Here is a 15,127-nt window from a genome sequence, read left to right as displayed (position 1 = left end):
TGTACATATATTTTTACTTGTTTATTTGTTTGGTAGTTTGTTACAGACCATATATAATATCAAACCCACTATTAGACTGTTCTAAAAAAATCGATTGACTATTTTTTTTATTAAAAAAGCTCTGCTGAAAATTTCCTAGAAATCATTAATAAGTTTTTTGATTTTGGAAATTTGTAACTAATAAAGAACTCAATATACAAAAATGAACCATGCTAATTTTTAATGAGAAATTAATGTTCTGTCATTTGTTTAGGTTATTTTTTAAATAGTTGTTCACAATTGAATTTGAAAAAAAAGTGAAGTCCTTGTTTTTCCCATTTTTTCCCTCAATAAATCAAATTTGTATTCTGCATCATCTAAAATTATTGTAACAATATAATCGCTAAAAATAATGTTAAAAATAACAATTATGTTGTTTTACTATTGACAATTATTTATTTACAATATAGTATTGCAAATAATAGTATTTATGAAGCTCAATAAAAAAATCATCGTAAATTTCTTTATAATTCAAATTTTATAAAAAATTTATAATTTTTTCTAATTAAAGAATTAAAATTAATTGTAGATTAGATGAATTTATGAGATTAAAGTATTTTTATTGCTACTACCTAAGTTGTTCTCCCTTTCTGGTAAGACACTTATTATATGCGGTTAGAGTGTCGCCGTAGCACTTAATAAGTTCAAAAGTGAAACGAATAGAGGGGTAAGGGAGAAAAGTTCTAAAACAGATAGGAATTCGTCTATATTAACGAATACGCTATTGTAATTAAATAATTTTCATTAGTAAAACAACATAATTGTTGTTCAATATTAGTTTAGTAATTATATTGATTTGATTTTCGTTGATTTAGACTGATCGGAAAATGAAAAAAAAAAATTGCGAATAACTTTTAAAAAAAATGTTCTATTTTGTATCTGTTAGTTTAAAAATTATTAGTTTTTTTTTCGTATATTGAGTTGTTTGTTAATTTAAAAAACTCAAAATGAAACAGTTCAATCAAAAAAAGTTGTTAATGTTCAAAGCTTGATTTATTGAAAACAGCTCGTCCCATGAAATTTTTCACAAAATTATATTCAGATAAATATTTTTACCTTGGCTTTTTTGACGCAATAATGAAATCAGGACTAAAAAATTGAAAATACAAATGATTATGGACAATATTCTCTGAAAAACAAAATGGACGATTTTTTTTTGGACCAGTCTGCTGTGTATTTGGTCCACACTGTGCTCGCGCCAAAGCAATCCAAAACCAACAAACTGCAATAAGTAGGGATGTTCCCATACCATTAAAGTATCGATACCTACTCATTTCGACAGTACTCAAATCTTTTTTCGATACTACTCAAATAAATACTCCTAAAGTATCGATACTTTTAGCACTTAATTATTTATGTATTTATTTTAATGAACGTTGAAGGACAATAATTAAAACAAAATTAAGAAGGAAAAGAAAACTTTTGTTATAAAGGTTTGCGTCACGTTAAGCACGTACTTTAAACAAAAAACTCCATGATAACATAACTGAAGGGCGGACGTCTTTCTCGGGCTCGGTCGAGTGAAGTCGGACGAGTTCGGCTTGGCTGACGCGAGACAACGCGTCAGCATAGATCAGATAGAGATTTGTTTGTCTGATGATTAATGGTGAAGGCTGATTCGATTTGATACCAAGTACGTTTGTTTCGATACCGAGTAAGTATCGCAAGAATGATTCGATGCTTTAAATACTTGGTATCGAATCGAAAGTATCGAGTACCTACTCGTATTTACTAGTATCGCAATATCCCTAGCAATAAGTGAAAAAAATTCGTCATGTATAAATATATATAAAAATTTCAATCCTTTAAAGATAGGTCAGTTAAGTCTGTTTAACTTGGAAAATATTTTGTTCTTTATTTTTTCCCTAGAAAAACTTATAAAATGTCAAAAGCAATGCCTATTTGTGAGATGTAGGATCGTGGCACACAGTAGGCAGTAGGATACTGATATAAAAAGTTCTGTAATTATTTAACTTTTTACTGTTAAATTTATGTTCATCGCAAAAATAACAATTCAGTAATAATTTACTTAACATATAATTTAGAACAAAGAATAATATTGCTTAACAAGCAGATAGAACAATTGCAGATGCAGTGGCAATTGCGAGCATTGCATAACCTGTTGCATACACCTCCTTTATGGACAAGAATTTTCCAGTGTCCCATAACAAATGGCGAATCCCATTCCAGAAGTGGTATGTTATAGGAAATGCAAGCAAAAATTTCAGTGTGAAAATGGAGCCAGCTCCAATTTTTGCACAGTGAAGTTGCTCTATGTAATGTTCAATAGGGCATTCCAGAGAAACAGCAGCTAATCCAAAGGCAATGGTGTAGGTAGCTAAAGCCATGCCTAGAACATGGTTTTATTAAGAACCCTAAATTGTATACTTTTTTATACTTAACCATACCTGTAGCTCTATGTGTGATGGAGAGCATAGAAGTCAATTGAGGGCGATAGATTGTTAAATGGGGTGATTGTGGTCTTTTCAATCTCAGATTTCTTTCATCATGACTCTCTTCCTTAGGAGGAATATATTCGGAACTCTGAATTGTTACATGCCTTAAACATCTTACAAATTGGTTTCCTCCATTCTTCAATATTTGGGGATGGAAACCTTTGGTAGTCAATCTAAAATGGTTATATAATTAGTAATGAGTAAATTCTACACGCAGAGAGGTTGGTGTACTTAAACAACTGCGACATTTTCAAACTTGAAAGTTATTTTCGGCTTGTTAATTTGTTTCTTCAAAAAATAAACCTAGAACAGTTTGATAAATTCAATAATTTTTGTGAAAATTAAAATCTTCCTTTTCTTCTTTTTAATAAACCAATTGGGAAAAATTGGCAGCGTTATTCGTCCATTTCCAATGAGCAATACCCTTAGCTCAAGCAATGCAAAGAACGCGCAAATAGTTTTGTCATAAAGTCTGTCTGCTCTAAAATAATTTTTAATCAAGCGTAGTTTTAGAGACCAGCCTAAATTCTTGTTACTTCAAATATTAATTTTAATAAGCAGAATTTTTTTGTTTAATTGGTATTAGCTGATTAATTAAACCAAAAATTTCTATTCTAAACGGAGTTTAAAGAATTAATAATCCTGTGAACTATGCTCTATGTAAATCAACTTTTGCAGGTTGTTTTTAACAAAAGAAAAAATAATAGTGGTTTGGGAATTGCTTTTTTAAAGTAGCCTTAAATTTTGATTCAGTAATCTTTAAATTCGGCTTAACTTTATTTAGGCGTCCGTCCAAAGCACATCAATTGTCATGTTGGTAGCATTGGTTCATAAAAGGAAATGGAGTGGTATTTCACTTCCGGCAGTCAAATTGAATGTCGTTCTTTTTGTAAAGTGTCATGGTGGAGTAACAAGTAAGTAACTTTGTTTTTAATGTTATTTATATATTTAAGTGCTTTATAGTACTAATTTTCTTTAAGTAAAGTTCTAGTAAAAATTAATTCTAAAAAACGTCCACTCTTCATATTTTTGCCATGATATTTTGGTTATCGGTATTAGACCACATGGCGCTACTCATTTCTGAACGTTTGGGGTACGGTGAAACAAAATTTATGCATTTTTTTCGCAATGGTTGGCCTTTTTTGTGATAGAGTAATTACAACCTCTCTGAATATGACTTTGTCTCAGGTAGGTTATGTTTTTACTTCTAATATTTGAAAAGGTAAGTATATTTTTTTTATTGTTATAGTCATATTCAAAGAGCGTTGGTTATATTTGAATATGGTTTATAACACCCAAAATGTGTTTAATTTCTTCTAGTTGAGGAAATATGCCGCAGAACGAATATATTGAACGTCACCGAAAACTTTATGGTCGGAGACTTGATTATGAAGAACGGAAGAGAAAGCGTGAGGCTCGATTACCACACAAGCGATCTCAAGAAGCCCGTAGTCTCCGCGGTATTAAGGCCAAGTTGTTTAACAAACAACGCCGAAATGAAAAAATACAAATGAAAAAAACCATCAAGGCACATGAAGAAAAAGAAGTGAAAAAATCAAGTGAAAATGCATCTCAAGGCGCCATACCCGTATATCTGCTGGATCGTGATGTGCAACAAAGGGCTAAAGTGTTATCCAACATGATTAAACAAAAAAGAAAGGAAAAAGCAGGGAAATGGGATGTTCCAATTCCAAAGGTTAGAGCTCAAGCTGATTCAGAAGTATTTAAAGTGATTAAGTCAGGAAAGTCAAAAAGGAAAGCCTGGAAAAGAATGGTCACAAAAGTAACATTTGTTGGAGATGGTTTCACCAGAAAACCACCAAAGTTTGAGCGTTTTATAAGACCCATGGCTTTAAGATTTAAAAAAGCTCATGTTACACATCCTGAACTTAAGGCAACATTTCATTTGCCCATTATTGGTGTTAAGAAAAATCCCAGTTCTCCAATGTTCACAAGTTTGGGTGTTATTACTAAAGGCACTGTAATAGAAGTTAATATTTCTGAACTGGGTTTAGTAACTCAAGCAGGCAAAGTGGTCTGGGGAAAATATGCTCAGGTGACCAATAATCCTGAAAATGATGGATGTATTAATGCTGTTTTATTAGTGTAACTACTTTTTATTGTAAAATAAATATAAAATAAAGTGATTTATATCATTTGCATTGTTTTTGTTAAGCACCAATTAAAAAATGTTTGGAGTTGCTTATTTCCTTATATTTAATGTTTTAATTCATTAAACTTGTAATGTTAAAATTACTTGTTAATTTGTAAATTTACTGTTTCTTTTGTGGTGATTATCTAATGGATTAAGTATACCCATTAGTAAATGCCAATGATGTTTGTTTAATGTATTTGCTACTGTTGAATAACTGTGATTTATGAACTGCTCTGAGGCATCGAATGGGAAATATACATATGACCTTATCATTTTTGATATGATATAATACCATATTTTAGCTAAAGCATAAAATGCAAATCTTCGTTAAAACTCTTACTGGCAAGACCATCACGCTTGAGGTCGAACCATCAGACACCATCGAAAATGTTAAAGCCAAGATTCAGGATAAAGAAGGCATCCCGCCAGATCAGCAAAGATTGATTTTCGCCGGGAAACAACTTGAAGATGGCCGTACTTTGTCTGATTATAACATCCAAAAGGAGTCTACTTTGCATTTAGTGCTAAGATTGAGGGGTGGTGCCAAGAAACGTAAGAAGAAGAATTACTCAACCCCAAAAAAGATCAAGCATAAGAAGAAGAAAGTCAAGTTGGCTGTATTGAAATTCTATAAGGTATGCATATACACATTTTCTGTTCCACATCAAAGAATTTTTACCAAATGATGTTTGTTGTGTATTTGCTACTCTTGAAGAGTCATGATGTAAAACTATATCTGAGGTAGTTTTGTTTCGCTTCTATTAAAATTCATACAAAATTAAATTGGGAGTGCAAGTTAATCTTTTTGTGTTTAGGTTGATGAAAATGGCAAAATTCACAGATTAAGAAGAGAATGTCCAAGTGAGCAATGTGGCGCTGGTGTTTTCATGGCTGCAATGGAAGATCGCCATTACTGCGGAAAATGTGGTTATACACTGGTTTTCTCAAAACCAGAAGATAAATAAGTATTGTTTAAGCAATTCAAAATTTATGGAATAAAACTTAAATGATTAATAGTTATTATTGTCCTTTTTAAAGAACCAGAATTAAAACTCCAAGTAAAGTAAAAGTCATTAGTGTCAAAGTAAAACAATATTCTGGCATAGGAAACAATCATTAAGCATTCTATGTAGAAAAATCTTGAAAGGGGTAAAAAAAACATAGGAAAGGATACAAAATGCATTTATATAATTACAATGTTAATTTAAAAATATACTCTTTATTGCACAGCATAAAGAGACCACTATAAGTAAAAATTATAATCAAACCAAAAGTTTCCTACAAATTTAATAACAAAGTGTACCACAAAACCAATTAAAGCCAGGTAATTCTGTGCCTAGACCTTTGTTGTAAGTTTTTCCGCATTGATTGTAAAAGTCCTATAGACCTATAGTAGCAATTCAATGGTCCAATAAATGAATTTCAAAGAAAATTTTCTTAGAAGTATAACTTAATTTAAATTGACCCACTTCAAGGCTTCAATACAAAATGGGAGCTCATGAGTAGCTCACCAAATTTTCTGATAAATTTGGTTTTTATTATATCTTATCAAAATTCATATAAAGTATTTTAAAACCACCTAACTTCTATTTACATGCAATTCCTAATTAATTGAAAACTAAAATATACACTACAGTTTTATATGGGGTAACCCAAGTAAGTAAAATACCTAATTGTTTACTGATAAGCGAAGTGAAAGTGTCACTTTAATCGTTTCTGGTATTGTAGGGAGTGATCGGATGTTTTCAGTAGATTTTAGCCTTCTTTTTTTTTTGGCGTTACTAATCGAATTTGTTCATGCTGTTTTACAAAAATGTAGCCAAAAACTAATAGAAAAATTATAGAATGCAATACGTTGATAAACTTAAGTCAATCGTTTATTAAGCTCTCGCTCCGCTGTGCCAAATGAAACTCGAGACTAAAATGGCGTTTATAAAAATTGTTGCTTCTGATGGTCATAAAACAAAAAAGAAAAATAATCCCAGTATGGACAAAACAATGTAAAAAATGTCAGAATGCATTAATTAAAGTTCAAAAGAACTATATATAGTTAGCTGAAATTAAAATTTAGAATCGCTAATATCACACAGTTTAAAAGTTCTCAAGTTTTTGGGTTACCAGCATTTTATGTAATTCGCTTGTCTAATAGCAAATGAATGTACAAAATTGTACCATTTTGCAAAAAACTACATTTCAACCTATTCATAGGTTAGGTTATAATTTTCTGCGTAACAAAATGGGGTACCGCTAAAGGCCACACATTTTCATTGCAAACTTAAAAAAAATCGGACTTACACCAGTTTGTTGTTCTTTAGCTCAAATAATTCACAAGATTTACGAATACTCTTATCACAACGTTAGATTGATGAATTTCTATCAAGGATGTAAATACAAAACAAACAAAAAACTACATTAAATACAATTTTTTAAAAGAAACTTCCACAGGTTACTGTAATACTTTTTACAAAACTTCTGGATTCCTCCTGCGTCGGTTTTTGATGAGTCGAAATTGCTGACGTTTCGCCAATCATCCTGTGGGCTTCTTCAGTTTCAGCCAAGCTCTGAAGAAGCCAACAGGATGATTGGCGAAACGTCAGCAATTTCGACTCATCAAAAACCCACGCAGGAGGAATTCAGAAGTTTTGTAAAAAGTATTACATTAAATACAATTAAATTTTAATATGTTGGCTTAGTCTCTAAACATAATAGGGCCATTTATGCCTCACCATATTTACTTTTTACACAGTTTGTCAACCTTAATAGCCTCAATTGAATTCTTTATTTCTATAAAATAACTTTAGATATAAAGTAAATCTATTCCCAAGGTTTGCTCATGAAATTTCCACAAAATAACTCAACCAATACCACAATAATTTGCAAATTAAAGCTAACTGACTATTAATGTTCTAATTTCTCTGTCTTCTAAACACTGGAATCTCGCTTTTTTTGTTCCTACTCTTCAAATGAACTAATGTAAAGCAATACCTAGTGAGATCTCAACAAAAGAATGGGTGATATGCCATGCAGGAAAAACATTTTCCCAATATGACGGGTAATCTAACTCTTATTCTATAAGGTCCTTAATTACTTATGTCCTGTCATTATATTAATAAACTATCAATGAAATAAGTAAAATTATATTTATATATATTTTATAAAATAGCAAAAAAAAATTATATGTATACTAAACTTTTCTATAAAAAGAGAGCATCTATTTGGTGAAAGGAGGGATTGTTTATAATAAAATATCTATAGTTACATATGTTTTCCACACTCTAAACAGTCCCCCCATATTTACATTGAATCTTTTGAGAAAAATAACTTAACACTTGTACTTTCATCATGCCCTTCCAATTTTCTGAACAAATTGTGTCCAAAATAGTTTTGCAGTTAAATAACATTGAGCCACTAATCTGAACGCGGATTAAAATTACATTTATTCTTTACTCGGCCGGCTCGAAATTTATTTTTAGAAATTTGACAAATGCCAGAAACCAAAAGGGAAAACTGCCATTCTAAAATTTTAATGCTAATAAATTTTTGGTACAAGCAGATAGTTAACTCGGTTACAATATCTGTCCCAAGCACAACCGTATTTGTTTCTCGCGTAATCGTCATCCCTTTTAGAACAATATATCAGCAGGAGTATAACAGTATAAAGGAAAACAACAGGCGGAACGCATAAAACAAACGGTATAAACGATGCGTTAACTAAGATGTTACCCAAATGGTTTGGATATCTTACAAGACCCCAGAAGCCTGAGCACAGAAGCTTTTTACCTTGAGATGTTGGAATCGACTCCAAATCTAAAAATTGAAATTTAGTCATCGCAACCATCTAACAACTATACTTACGAGAAAACGAGGGACTGTAAGGATTTCTCACAAAGGCATCTCTTTGATTGTTACTTCCACGATATAAGATATAACCCACAGAGAATACCAATCCGGTCAGCAACAACTTCCAAGTCGCCAATTCAATATTGTATTCGACAATGTATTTAATTACCAATCCCATCATAAAAGGATAAATAGAATATCCCACACCAAATGTATACCCAAAGCCTAAAACATTTTTTACAGTGTAGGTACAGACTTCGATACAGATGGATTTGTAGGAAATAAACCTTCTTGTTGCGCTTCCGACGACGTCCAGGTAGGCTCAAAAATCAAACCATCAAGTATAAAAATTGAGTGAATTAAAAAGTAGAAAAGTGCGGTTGGCTTAATTTTTATTGATTTAATGCCAAAATCAAAACTCTCATTGTCAAATGACTGGGTCCATTCTATGCTTTTGTAAAAGAACGCAAAGTCAATTAGAAACTGAAATAAAAGAAAAAAATATTATTACTCTTGTTCACCCGTTCATTAAATTTAAAAGGTGTTAAAATGGGCCAGCCTGTGCCAAGGGCGAACCTTGACGATAACAAAATAATTTACAAATTTTACTAACTATACAGGGTGTTTAAAAACAAATCCCAAAAATTTAAGAGGGTGATTTGCTGCTTGAAATAAAGGATAGTTTGGTATACAAACGTTGACGAAGTGAAAGGGATTGAATTAGACTACCCCTATCATTCTTGCATAATTTTTTCTTTTATGTTTTACTGAGAAACTTTTGTCTCCTGCAATTTTTGTAGACAAAAAAAATCTACTTCTTAGAGCGTTTCTTATTAGTCCTTTATTTGACACTGCTGTTACTTTGCATACAAAATACAACTAATTTAATCAAAAATTTATTATGTAATCATTTAATTGTTCAATAATGAGTAATATTCAATAATGGGAATTACACTTATGCAAAAATGGCAGGCATCCATTTTACGTACGAGAGTGCAAAAAGAAACTCTTTGGAAGCTTGTCGTCTTATGCACGAATAGATCAATTAATTCATTTCAGAAATGTTTATTAATAAATTATTTTTTAATTGTAATTGGTTAGAAGAAAATGGAAAAATCTTGGTTGAAAATACAACAGTTTGACCCAAACTAAATAAATTTTCTATTTTTTTTGTTTTTGAAGACTAAGTTTTACGTGCAGGAGGTAAAAAGTTTCTAATAAACTTCTATCCCAATTTTTTTTCATGGCATTGCATAAGTCTGTCTAAATTTACTTAAGAAGAATCTAATTCGATCGCCTTCGCTCATTAAAAAAAACTATGCAGAAAGTCTGTTATAACAAAAATGCTTGCCTAATATTTTATTGTTCTATTTTCGTTTTTTAGAAAGAAAATATTAAAACAATATTTTTCCGCCATATATTCTTAGTAGTTTTGATACAACGTTTATATAACAAACTATGCTTTATTTTAAACAAGTTTTTCGGATTTGTTTTGAAACACCCTGAATTTTATTGCATCTATTGTTTTGTCACTTCTATAAAATTTTTTAAAATTTCCTATTTATTTTTGATTTTACAAAAAAATATTTTTGGCCCATTATAAAGGAAGGGAAATCTAGAAACTAAATAAGCTGCGTGTATGTTTCTCTGATAGTTGAACAGGTAAACGACGATTTCTACTTTCAAATCAAGAATTGCAAGAGTTAATGGAGGCATTAGATAGTGCCCAATTAGAAAATCCAGAAGAGAAGGATGAGAAAGAAAATGATTCTATAAAACCTTATGTTATCGATTCTGTAAGAAAGGAAGCAACAATTAAAGCGAATAAAATTGGGCATTTATTTCAAAGAGGAGAATTTAATTTAGTATATTGGTATTTATTTAAAAAAAAATCATAATTCAATTCGTGAGATTATCATTTATAAAGAACTGAAACTATATTTATCAAATCCTCTTATAATTTACTATAAATAAATGTAGGATATGAATTAAATAAACATGTTAGGTTGATAGATTTTTAAGAGGGAAGTGAACTTTATATCCTCCATTTGTTTATTATACGCTGTTGTGTAAAACGATGTTTACATTTGTAGGATATGAACAAATTAAATTGAAAATGACACTGGGATTTCTTTATAGAGATACAGGGTTAAATAAAAAGATAATAGATATAAATGTAATACAAAAGCTCCGTTTACTTCTTAAATGAATTCAATTCCCTCCCTCCCTTAAGTCTTTAAATTAGTAAGGTCATCATTCCAGAAGTCAGTCAGACTTTTCCCACAGTAACTTGGATTTTGCAAGATTCTTCAAGAAAATTATCTTATAAAATTAATAATTTTACTAAACAAACTAAATACTAACCATTCCGATAAAAGTCAATCTGGTGAAAAATACTTTTAAGTCGATAGACCCAAAAACTCTGGGATGCATCTCTCGGCCAAGGAAAAAATTATAGACTTTGCTTTTCCCTATTATACGAGGGTTTAGGGAACTCACAGGTACATAAAAACTTTTCAGATACCCGTAAAATGTCACTAAAAGTCCAACAACAAATGCAGATACAAAAAGTTGGAACAAATGGTTTGCAATAAATTCAGTCACTTTGATATTTTTGAGCTCCAAAATTATTACATTCAGCACAACTATAAAAGCTGCAAATAATCCATTCATATTGTATATTACTTTTCCCTGCTTGTCAGGTAAGCCTGCAACTTTTTTCCCTCCAAATGGCAATGCAGAAAGTAAGGCCAAAAAAATGAAATAACCGGTGTAGCTGAGAAATGAAATAGCCTCCAAATATGTTGATAGTTTTAAAAACATGGATCCTTTCTGAGAGTACTTCAAAAATGAACATGTTACTTCATCACAAGATGCAAATATCAAACCAACACATAATGGCGTTGCTAGCATTAATGTCAATACTCCAAGAGTGCCACCAAAATTATATCTTATTCTTTTATCTGGACTTTTTGATTGTCTTTGAGATTCGGCAAGCAAGTCATCTTCATCAGAAAATTCAGCAAGTTTTCTAGTTACTGTTTCAAACTGAGTCAAATGAACAACTCTTTCAACTTCCCTGTTTTGAGATTTTGTTTGTCTTTTGATAACACTTGAACTTGTAGATTCCACAGATGGGTCTCTTATAAAGTCATTTAATATCTACAAAATAATCCAATTAGTCCATTGTTTGATTAAAAATACATCAAAGATAAAAAATTAAAGTTACATTTTGGCTATGCAATTCTATTCTGGTTCTTCCCTTTACGGTTGCTCTTGGTTTCTCTTTTATCTCAATATTGTCATCTATGGCAATATCAGAATCTGTATCAGATTCCACAACTATTGGTTTCTTTCGAATAAAAGGGACTTTAGCATCTAAAACAAATATAGACATAAAATTGACACTTCCTTACTTTTAAATGATTTAATTACAAATTATGTTACCTCTAGATTCCGTTGATTCCATAACTTTTGCAGCTCTCGTAGGAGACCTTCTAATGGGACTCCTTCTGGTTGGTGTTAATCGACCAGATGTTCCAGTTTGTCTGTTTCGTTTTGGACTTTGTGTTGTAGGTTCTTCTTTATTTTTTGTCAAATTACTTTTACTTCTATTAGGACTTACAGGAGTTCGTTTCTGGCTCTTGGCTACATCAACATTTTTAACTCTTTCCTTGCTTTTAGATTTTCTAGGACTTTTTGATCTACTAGGGCTTTTTGGCCTGCCAGGACTTTTGGACTTCACAGGATTTTTCTTTGAGATTTCTTTTACATTTTGTTCTGAGGGCACCCTTCCAGCTTTTTTAGCAGGACCCACCATCCTAGAATAAATATATCCAGGTAATAATAAAAAGTAAACACAATTGCGGGAGGTTATATTAAAATGCGACTGGCGGCAAACACATTTTAAATGAAATTATACCCTTCCTAACACAGTATAATCAGATGCATTCAATATTAATGAACCATTTACCTGATAAAATTTAACCAAGTGGAAAACTTAAAAATACGACTATGAAAGTAAATTAAAAAAATATTCCTTTCACACTAGTAAACTCATAAGCGACGCCAAACAAGACGCTTGCATAAGTTACCAGAAAATCTCGATATAGTCAACATCTCTAACAAAATTCCCCCAACAATTTTGTTGGCGTTCTTTCTTTTTCTGTATCCTTGGCAATTTTTGATTGATTATAATGACTTTTGATGGTTTTATTATTAAGATTTAATTGAAGTTAATTGAATGAGAAATTAAATTTATTATTTCGGAATGGGAATGTTTAAACAACTAGTCTGAAGAAAATTTGCCAACGTGTTGCATACTGTACAATCTCTGTGAACATTAGTTTTTCGAAATTTCTTTGCCAAACCGCACGAGTACATGACAATAATTATTTTGATCAGAACAAATTGATTATATGGAGCTGATCGCGCGGGGTTTATTCGTTTTCTCACTTTTCCCATCCAAGGTGCCAAGTAATTGTAATCACTTTGAGCTTGAACAAAATCAATGTGATATCCAAATCATGTATCATGAGCAGTAAAATAAGATTTAGGTGAAGTTAGCTTTTATTCACATTAAAAGTTTTGTCTCGAGTACTATTTGAACCGTTTGTGTCCAAATTCAAATGCCCAAAATGGCGCTTTTTACGTGATGTATTTTGTTGTAGGAGAATGCGGAGTGTTTGAATCTCCGTTCAGTAATTAAAATATCGGAAACATCCAGTATAGCTCACCACAGTTCTGACATCTCCAAAAGTGACACTTTGTTGACGTTACGAACAAAGAAATTATTTCGTCCATTGCATCTTTATCATTTTTACTTTAATAATCTAGTTTTTTTCAACAACCTTCAGTTCGAAAATTAAGGTACTTTTCTAAAAAAAAATTTTACTCCCCACTCTAATGCCGGATTTATACGCTTATGCATTTCAATTTTTCCAAACAAATTAAATCGGTTTTCAAAGTTTACAAGTGCTTTAGCCATTTGAAAGTTTGTGTAGTTTTCAAAGTTGTTTCGTACATTCAAACTGGGAATTAATTTCGATGATGAAGATGATGAAATAATTCTCGCGACATATGTTATATATTATTTGCCAATTTTTTTCACATTTTCTTGGGTGGCACATGCACCAGTTTAATTTTTCAATCAAAATCTCGTGCGTTGCGTTACGCACTATATTTCCGAATTTTTACTTTCTACAAAGCACGGAAATGGATCGATATAGTTCTATGAGTTTACAAAGAAATTCTTGTTCTTGTCTTGCTATTTTGATATCAAATATTTTTTGGCACGCTATACACATAAATAGTTGGAATCTAGTATTTTATGCAAATTATCAACAGTCACAATTTTTGGCTTGCGCAAACTTAATGCTTTTGTTAAAAAACTGTCATATAGTCATAATGTGCCATAAATTTAAATTACTTTAGGTTATTTTTCAAAAAACACTTTCAGTTATAATTAATAATGCGATATGTTCTAATATCGAAAATTCACAATTGCTTTATTTCGTTTAGAAAATTATTAAAAAAAAATGGCCATCAGGCTTATCGTTCGATTTAGTGTCGATTTTAAATATAATTCCCGATTTTAATGGAGTTAGGAAATGTTTGGGTAAGCACTTGCGAAGGGGATATTAATTTAATTGATACATGTGCAGGACCTTGAACCAAAATTATTACAAAATAAAAGGTGCAGCTTATGAAAAAACTACAGTTGTTTTTTCTTAATTTCAATTAATTAAAAGTAGCATCAAATAAATATTTTTCTTTAACAAAAGCGAGTATAGATTGTAATTTTGAATTTTTAAATAGTAAACAGTATCAGGGAGAAAACGTAAAGATGAAATTAAGAAAATTTTGGGGGGCAATTTATTGACATACTTTTTTGTAAAAGGGCTTTTTAATATCATGCTACGTACTTGCTACTCTTGATGAAGATGACATTGAAAGATTATTAGAAAAAGCAATCATAAATTTAATTTCGCGTACATCATATGCTGTTATTGCGGACAATTAAATCGTTTAGATCAACTAAACTGTCAGCTTTGTGGCAGAAACAACCACGGTACAAATAATTGTCGATTCATTCATTCTAACCCGAATTATACACCCCGAAATTATTTTAATCATACACAAAGTCACGTGCGAAATAAAAACCGACAAAGGGATCGTTTTTCACAGGGTCATAGAAAGGCATCATCATTTAATCGAAATAACGAACGCGACAAAAGCACATCCCATTTTCAAAATAATCAAGGAAATAATTAAAGTAGGAACTAACAGTACGTAAATGTCAATCAAGAGCAATTTGACATCCCCCAAGAAAATGAAAATCATTCGAAAAACTAAAACCTGACTACGCGAGGGCACATTCTTGCGTAGTCAAACAAATAAAAGAAAATCGATTAAAAAAAAAGAAAGTTTACAATTGCTCACTATTACAAAAGTGTCAACAAATATTATAGTTGGGATCAAAGTATATTTAGCTTAGAAAATAAGATTAGTGCAAATTTAAATGATGTTATTATAGATATTCCAGAAGAAATACATAATAGAGAAATGTATAACAGAGATGAGGTAAAAAATAGCGAGTTAAAATTAAAGAAATAAATATTGACTCAAATAAACACAA

At 31.0% G+C, this 15,127-nt stretch overlaps 4 protein-coding genes across 4 annotated transcripts; 2 read left to right on the top strand and 2 right to left on the bottom strand.

The window, feature by feature from the left end:
• Window positions 1-654: 654 nt before the first annotated feature.
• LOC132700932 (succinate dehydrogenase cytochrome b560 subunit, mitochondrial-like) lies at window positions 655-2,895 on the bottom strand. Its single transcript, XM_060668530.1, is given in 4 exon segments — window positions 655-722; window positions 2,069-2,389; window positions 2,448-2,668; window positions 2,727-2,895. Coding segments are annotated over 4 exon segments (627 nt in total). The 5' UTR covers window positions 2,744-2,895.
• A 432-nt stretch (window positions 2,896-3,327) lies between these two features.
• Window positions 3,328-5,670, top strand: LOC132700495 (ubiquitin-ribosomal protein eS31 fusion protein). The gene is made up of 3 exons (XM_060667853.1): window positions 3,328-3,409; window positions 4,953-5,285; window positions 5,466-5,670. The coding sequence occupies exons 2-3, from the start codon at window positions 4,965-4,967 to the stop codon at window positions 5,613-5,615; spliced, it is 471 nt and encodes a 156-aa protein (XP_060523836.1). The 5' UTR covers window positions 3,328-3,409; window positions 4,953-4,964; the 3' UTR covers window positions 5,616-5,670.
• On the top strand, window positions 3,338-4,653 carry LOC132700494 (ribosome biogenesis protein NSA2 homolog). The gene is made up of 2 exons (XM_060667852.1): window positions 3,338-3,409; window positions 3,816-4,653. The coding sequence occupies exon 2, from the start codon at window positions 3,826-3,828 to the stop codon at window positions 4,603-4,605; it is 780 nt and encodes a 259-aa protein (XP_060523835.1). The 5' UTR covers window positions 3,338-3,409; window positions 3,816-3,825; the 3' UTR covers window positions 4,606-4,653.
• Window positions 5,671-7,234: 1,564 nt separating the features above from the next.
• Window positions 7,235-12,582, bottom strand: LOC132700493 (uncharacterized). The gene is made up of 7 exons (XM_060667851.1): window positions 12,464-12,582; window positions 11,938-12,311; window positions 11,720-11,868; window positions 10,855-11,652; window positions 8,778-8,973; window positions 8,506-8,715; window positions 7,235-8,457 (listed from the first exon to the last, which is right to left on the bottom strand). The coding sequence occupies exons 2-7, from the start codon at window positions 12,308-12,310 to the stop codon at window positions 8,180-8,182; spliced, it is 2,004 nt and encodes a 667-aa protein (XP_060523834.1). The 5' UTR covers window position 12,311; window positions 12,464-12,582; the 3' UTR covers window positions 7,235-8,179.
• Between the last annotated feature and the right edge of the window lie 2,545 nt (window positions 12,583-15,127).

The sequence above is a fragment of the Cylas formicarius genome, unplaced genomic scaffold (assembly GCF_029955315.1).
Source record: "Cylas formicarius isolate icCylForm1 unplaced genomic scaffold, icCylForm1.1 PGA_scaffold_4__25_contigs__length_36172078, whole genome shotgun sequence".
NCBI lineage: Eukaryota > Metazoa > Arthropoda > Insecta > Coleoptera > Brentidae > Cylas > Cylas formicarius.
Note: the sequence above shows the minus strand (reverse complement) of the source record. Positions and strands in the feature narration are given on the sequence as shown.

Excerpts from the sequence above, each read along its gene's own strand:
- LOC132700494 (XM_060667852.1), top strand. The coding sequence starts at position 3,826 with ATGCCGCAGAACGAATATATTGAACGTCACCGAAAACTTTATGGTCGG.
- LOC132700495 (XM_060667853.1), top strand. The coding sequence starts at position 4,965 with ATGCAAATCTTCGTTAAAACTCTTACTGGCAAGACCATCACGCTTGAG. Across the intron at positions 5,286-5,465 it reads CTGTATTGAAATTCTATAAG|GTTGATGAAAATGGCAAAAT; the intron begins GTATGCATATAC and ends TTTTGTGTTTAG.
- LOC132700493 (XM_060667851.1), bottom strand. The coding sequence starts at position 12,310 with ATGGTGGGTCCTGCTAAAAAAGCTGGAAGGGTGCCCTCAGAACAAAAT. Across the intron at positions 11,869-11,937 it reads GGAATCAACGGAATCTAGAG|ATGCTAAAGTCCCTTTTATT; the intron begins GTAACATAATTT and ends TATTTGTTTTAG. Across the intron at positions 8,974-10,854 it reads GATTGACTTTTATCGGAATG|TTTCTAATTGACTTTGCGTT; the intron begins GTTAGTATTTAG and ends CTTTTATTTCAG.